Consider the following 5,194-nt stretch of genomic DNA (forward strand, 5'->3'; position numbering starts at 1 on the left):
ACTTGGTAAAATTGTGACCTCTGAGTGAAACGAATTTACTTCCAAATTGCAAATTAAATAGTAAGAATAATTAGTGCCAAAATTATCAGCATGTTCAATAGGATTATTTTTGGATAAGAGTTAGTATCATGTGCTAGAAAGACGAGAGCCAGGTTAGGTGCATGTGTATCTTGAGGAGATTCATTTATATCATACCCCACTGCATTTAGTTTAGTCCACTATTCCTAGTTTTAATTCTCTTTAACTTGGTCCTACTTCCCTTTTGTTACCATTTCCTACCAGAACAGATGGAATAAGTCTTCTTTGATGAGTATTTAGTTGTAGCTGCTCTGAACAACCCTGATTTTCTCTCAACAGTCTTACAACTTAAGTCACCCGCTTAGTACCCTCTCTCAACTGCAAGTCTCTCCTCTTTCATGTAAGCTGCAAAGGCAGAGTTTTAGCAGAAACTTTTTGCACTCTCTTATCAGGATCAAAAAAGATACCATCTCCAACTTAGCTTGCATGAGTGTTTTACATTCAACATTGGAGTTTGAAGCCTTTGTTTTTTCTTTTTTTTTTCTCTGTTCATTTTATGTTGCATGCAACTCTCTCCCTGTATCTGAGTAGCATGTTAGATGCACACCTGTTCTATATTGAATGAAGTTTAATTCGTTGAAGATTTTCAAGTATATTGAATTTATGTTGTTGCAGCCTCGTTGATTTAAATCCAACTTGTGTCTGATCATCTCCGTTTTATTGATTGTGTAGGTTTGGGAGGTGTCCTGCAATCAGTTAGTCAACAGATCCATCCAGAAGGTGTTGTTTCTTCTCTTCATTTCTGTTATTGCCAGTTCTGACCCTAAAGTATCTGAGTTCAATTAAACCTTTACTCCCTTGATTATTGAGCTCATGTCCTGAGCAATAGAGAGCAGTTCTTCTATTCAAACTAAGATATCATTTGATCAAAAACCATGCTACTGAAGTATCCGGACATTCGCTGAGAAAATCTTTTCAAGAACTTTCGTTAAATTAACTGGATTTGTGGCAACTCTGTCTTGATTAAACCGCATCCATTTGCAATTTGATATTCTAATTGTTCAGGATTCTTTAATGCTCCTTCACTTACTGATTTTTCTTAATCTAACATGAAAATTGAGAATGCGTTTGCAGTCTCAAGAAAGCCAAACATTGAAAACAAGATGTTTACAAACTCCGATGCAGTTTGACAGCGTGAGAAAGTAGTGGAAGGCATTCTAAATCCAAATCTGGGTCTAAACTGTGTATAGCTTGTGTGTATTTTGGTGCTAATAACAAGCAAATGAAGCTTCCGCAACCTGAAGAGTTTGCTCTCAAGGAGACTGCTCCAAAAATTGCTGGCTCAGGAGCTATCATTGATGGCGATAAGCTTACTTGCACCTATGACCTCGTTGAGCAGATGCAGTACCTTTATGTCCGGGTAGTCAAAGCTAGGGATCTACCAGGGAAGGATGTCACAGGCAGTTGTGATCCTTACGCGGAAGTGAAGGTTGGGAACTATAAAGGAGTTACAAAGCATTTTGAAAAGAAATCCAATCCAGAGTGGAATTATGTATTTGCTTTCTCTCAGGATAAACTTCAAGCTTCATTTGTTGAAGTCGTGGTAAAAGATAAAGATGTTGTGTTGGATGATTTCATTGGCAGGATAACATTTGATTTTATTGAAATCCCGAGAAGGGTTCCACCAGATAGTCCCTTGGCTCCACAATGGTATAGATTGGAAGACAAAAGGGGCGACAAGCTCAGGCATGGTGAAATCATGCTTGCTGTTTGGAAGGGAACTCAAGCAGATGAGGCATTTCCTGATGCTTGGCATTCAGATGCAGCAGCAGTTGGCAGAGAAAACGTTTCCAAAATCAGAGGGAAGGTGTACCTTTCGCCTAAACTGTGGTATCTCAGAGTCAATGTAATTGAATGTCAGGATCTGAATCCAAGTGATAAGAGTAAGCCTCCCGAAGTGTGTGTGAAAGTTGTCCTTGGAAATCAGGCTCTCAGAACTAAAATGGTAAAGAGTGTAAATCCGATGTGGAATGAGGATTTGATATTTGTAGTTGCTGAAAGATTTGAGGAGCAATTGGTGATGACAGTTGAGGATAAGGGAGAAGTCTTGGGAAAGTGCCTGATTCTTCTCAACACTGTGCACAGGAGATTTGATAATAAGGCTGTCCCATCAAAATGGCATAATCTAGAGAAACACACGGTTATAGAAAGGGAGAAGAGGGAGGTTAAGTTTGCAAGTAAGATTCATTTGAGGATCAGTTTGGATGGTGGATATCATGTATTTGATGAGTCAACACAATATTGCAGTGATCTTAGACCTACTTCAAAGCAGTTGTGGAAGTCCAGTGTTGGTCTTTTTGAGTTGGGAATTATAAGTGCCAAAGGATTGTCATCAATGAAGACCAAAGATGGAAGAGGAACAACTGATGCTTATTGTGTTGCTAAATATGGACCAAAATGGGTTCGAACTAGGACGATCATCGATAGCTTCTCCCCTAGATGGAATGAGCAGTACACATGGGAGGTATTTGATCCTTGTACTGTGATTACAGTAGGGGTATTTGACAATGGTCATCTTCAAGGAGGGAAAGATTCAAGTATTGGCAAGGTAAGGATCAGGCTATCCACACTTGAGACAGAACGCGTTTATACACACTCATATCCCCTCATTGTCTTGCTACCTTCAGGAGTGAAAAAGATGGGAGAAGTTCAATTGGCCGTGAGGTTCTCGTGTTCATCATACTTCAATATGCTGTACAAATATACTAATCCATTGTTTCCAAAGATGCACTATGTCCATCCATTGTCAGTGACTCAGCTTGATGTCTTAAGGTACCACGCAATTCAGACAATCGCAATAAGGCTCGGCCGATCAGAACCACCATTGAAAAGAGAAGTTGTGGAGTATATGCTGGATGTTGGTTCACACTTATGGAGTGTGAGGAAGGCAAAAGCTAATTTTGTCAGGGTAATGAATGTTCTGGGTGGTTTCATAGCAGTTGCGAAATGGTTTGATCAGATATGCAAGTGGAAAAATCCTATTACCACCATTCTGATTCACATTCTTTTTGTGATTTTGGTTCTTTTCCCAGAACTTATACTCCCTACTTTCTTCTTATATCTTTTCTTCATTGGGGTTTGGCGATACCGCTGGAAACCAAGACACCCTCCCCACATGGATATTAGGCTTTCTCATGCTGATGCAGTTGGACCTGATGAACTTGATGAAGAATTTGACACATTTCCAACCACCAAATCATCAGATAGCGTAAGGATGAGGTATGATCGTCTAAGAAGTATTGGTGGCAGGATACAAACTGTGCTCGGCGACCTAGCAACCCAAGGGGAGAGATTTTACTCTCTTGTAAATTGGAGAGATCCTAGAGCATCAGCCTTATTTTTGGCAGTTTGCTTAGTTGCTGCCCTTGTGCTCTATGTTACCCCATTCCAAATTGTGGTACTTCTTGTTGGATTTTATGTGTTAAGACATCCTAAACTTCGCCAGAAGCTGCCCTCAATATCATCCAACTTCTTCAGAAGGTTGCCAGCAAAAACAGACCACATGCTATAGGCACAATTCCAATGCTGATTATTCCAATTCTTTCAGTCATGCTGGAAAGGCTGTAAGATGTAAACATTATGCATGCAACTTGTTCTGCATCTATCTACTATTTTCCTGTAAATGATCTCAGAAAGATTTGTTATTAACTTATATCTGGGAGCCTTAAATTTTGACTAAGTAATTGCTGTAGTTAAACTTTTAAGGGGTCCAGATAACTGTTTTGGTCACAGTAGGTGCTGATTAACATTAGACCATTTATTTCTGTGATTTGGTAAATTTAAACTAAATTATCTTGCTTACTTTGCATTTCAGGAATAGGTGAGCATGAGGTGTATGTTTTTCCGTGGTAGGAAGGATACAGCAAGAATAATCTCGTAAAATTTATTTTACTCACCTACTATTTTTTGACACATGAAGGATTGCACTGCACCTAACATTCTTGTATGGGTCATTTTGGGCTAGGTCACATGTATACTCTTTGGGTCAAATCAAAGCCACTCAATTCACTTAACAAAAATTGCAAAATGTACACACGGTTCTTGTTAATGTACAAGAATTTTTGCAAAAATTAGAAAGAACGTATAAAATGAGAAACTTGGTTGAAGATGTGCAGATTAACATAAGTTGGTAGGATTACATCAAATTGTTCGACTTTAAGAATAAGTTCAAACATTCATGAAATCATTATTTTTATCAAAAAAAAAAAAAAAAAAGAATAAGTTCGTACAAATTCATTCAAATTACTCTTTACAGTGTTCATGCATTTTAAAAAAATGATTCATCTTCTATACATTGACAGTATAGACACTTTCACCATTGGATGCACGACACATAATCCAAATTTGAATTTGAAACCCAAATTTTGCATATATGTCGTGCATCTAGTCGTGATAGTGTATACACTGTCAGTGTATATAAGATTTACTCTTAAAAAAAATTTCGTAAATTTTCAACCATATCTTTTACATTCTATAGTGTTCTTGCATTTTCGAAAAAAATAAATATTTACTGCACAGGTTTTAACCTTCTTTTGCAACTTGTAAAGCTCTCTTCAGGTCAGGATGACCAGGACGAAGTGGACTCATGAATTGACTAGTGTTTATGGGCTTTCCAAGTATAGTTCAGGCTATTTAGCTCATGCTCCAATAGAATTATGGGCCTAACTTAGTTTGAGTTGGATCTACCTGGCCTGTTTAATGTAAGGCCTACCAAACGACACGTAAATTCAGCCCAAACAGACATGACCCATAATCAGACTATTAGAGTCTATCCATGGGGCACAGGGATTAATATTTTTTTTAAAAAAATTATTGAATATCTTAATTCTGCATCACTATCTGGAAACTGTTTGCCAGAAATTGGACAAAATATTTACGTTTGCTGCTATAAAATTATTAGAAACCGAAAAGTGGGTATTCCATCAAAGAAATGTGCTTTGAAGAAATTTCGGTTGTCATTGAAAGCATTTAGATTTTGGAGAATATCTCGTCACTGCTATATACTATGGACTTGTTCTTGGTTAATTACTTAGTTGAATATAAATTCTGATTTTGGATAATCAGTTTTATATTTTTTTTACTTTTGCATTCAAAATATAGATTTTTTAATTACAAA

The 5,194-nt window shown here is 37.4% G+C and overlaps 1 protein-coding gene across 2 annotated transcripts; it reads left to right on the top strand.

Annotated features, from left to right (window-relative positions):
* The first annotated feature begins 264 nt into the window (after nt 1-264).
* LOC113701241 (FT-interacting protein 3) lies at nt 265-3,807 on the top strand. Of its 2 annotated transcripts, XM_027221795.2 has the most exons (3): nt 265-418; nt 751-798; nt 1,153-3,807. In XM_027221795.2, the coding sequence occupies exon 3, from the start codon at nt 1,301-1,303 to the stop codon at nt 3,587-3,589; it is 2,289 nt and encodes a 762-aa protein (XP_027077596.1). In that variant the 5' UTR covers nt 265-418; nt 751-798; nt 1,153-1,300; the 3' UTR covers nt 3,590-3,807. The 2 variants fall into 2 exon arrangements, with proteins under 2 accessions (XP_027077596.1, XP_071909559.1); XM_072053458.1 differs by having other exon boundaries at nt 751-3,807.
* The last annotated feature ends 1,387 nt before the right edge of the window (nt 3,808-5,194 follow it).

This window comes from Coffea arabica, chromosome 1e (genome assembly GCF_036785885.1).
Source record: "Coffea arabica cultivar ET-39 chromosome 1e, Coffea Arabica ET-39 HiFi, whole genome shotgun sequence".
NCBI lineage: Eukaryota > Viridiplantae > Streptophyta > Magnoliopsida > Gentianales > Rubiaceae > Coffea > Coffea arabica.

What these genes read in the sequence shown, in the direction of transcription:
- LOC113701241 (XM_072053458.1), top strand. Translation starts at nt 1,301, where the DNA reads ATGAAGCTTCCGCAACCTGAAGAGTTTGCTCTCAAGGAGACTGCTCCA.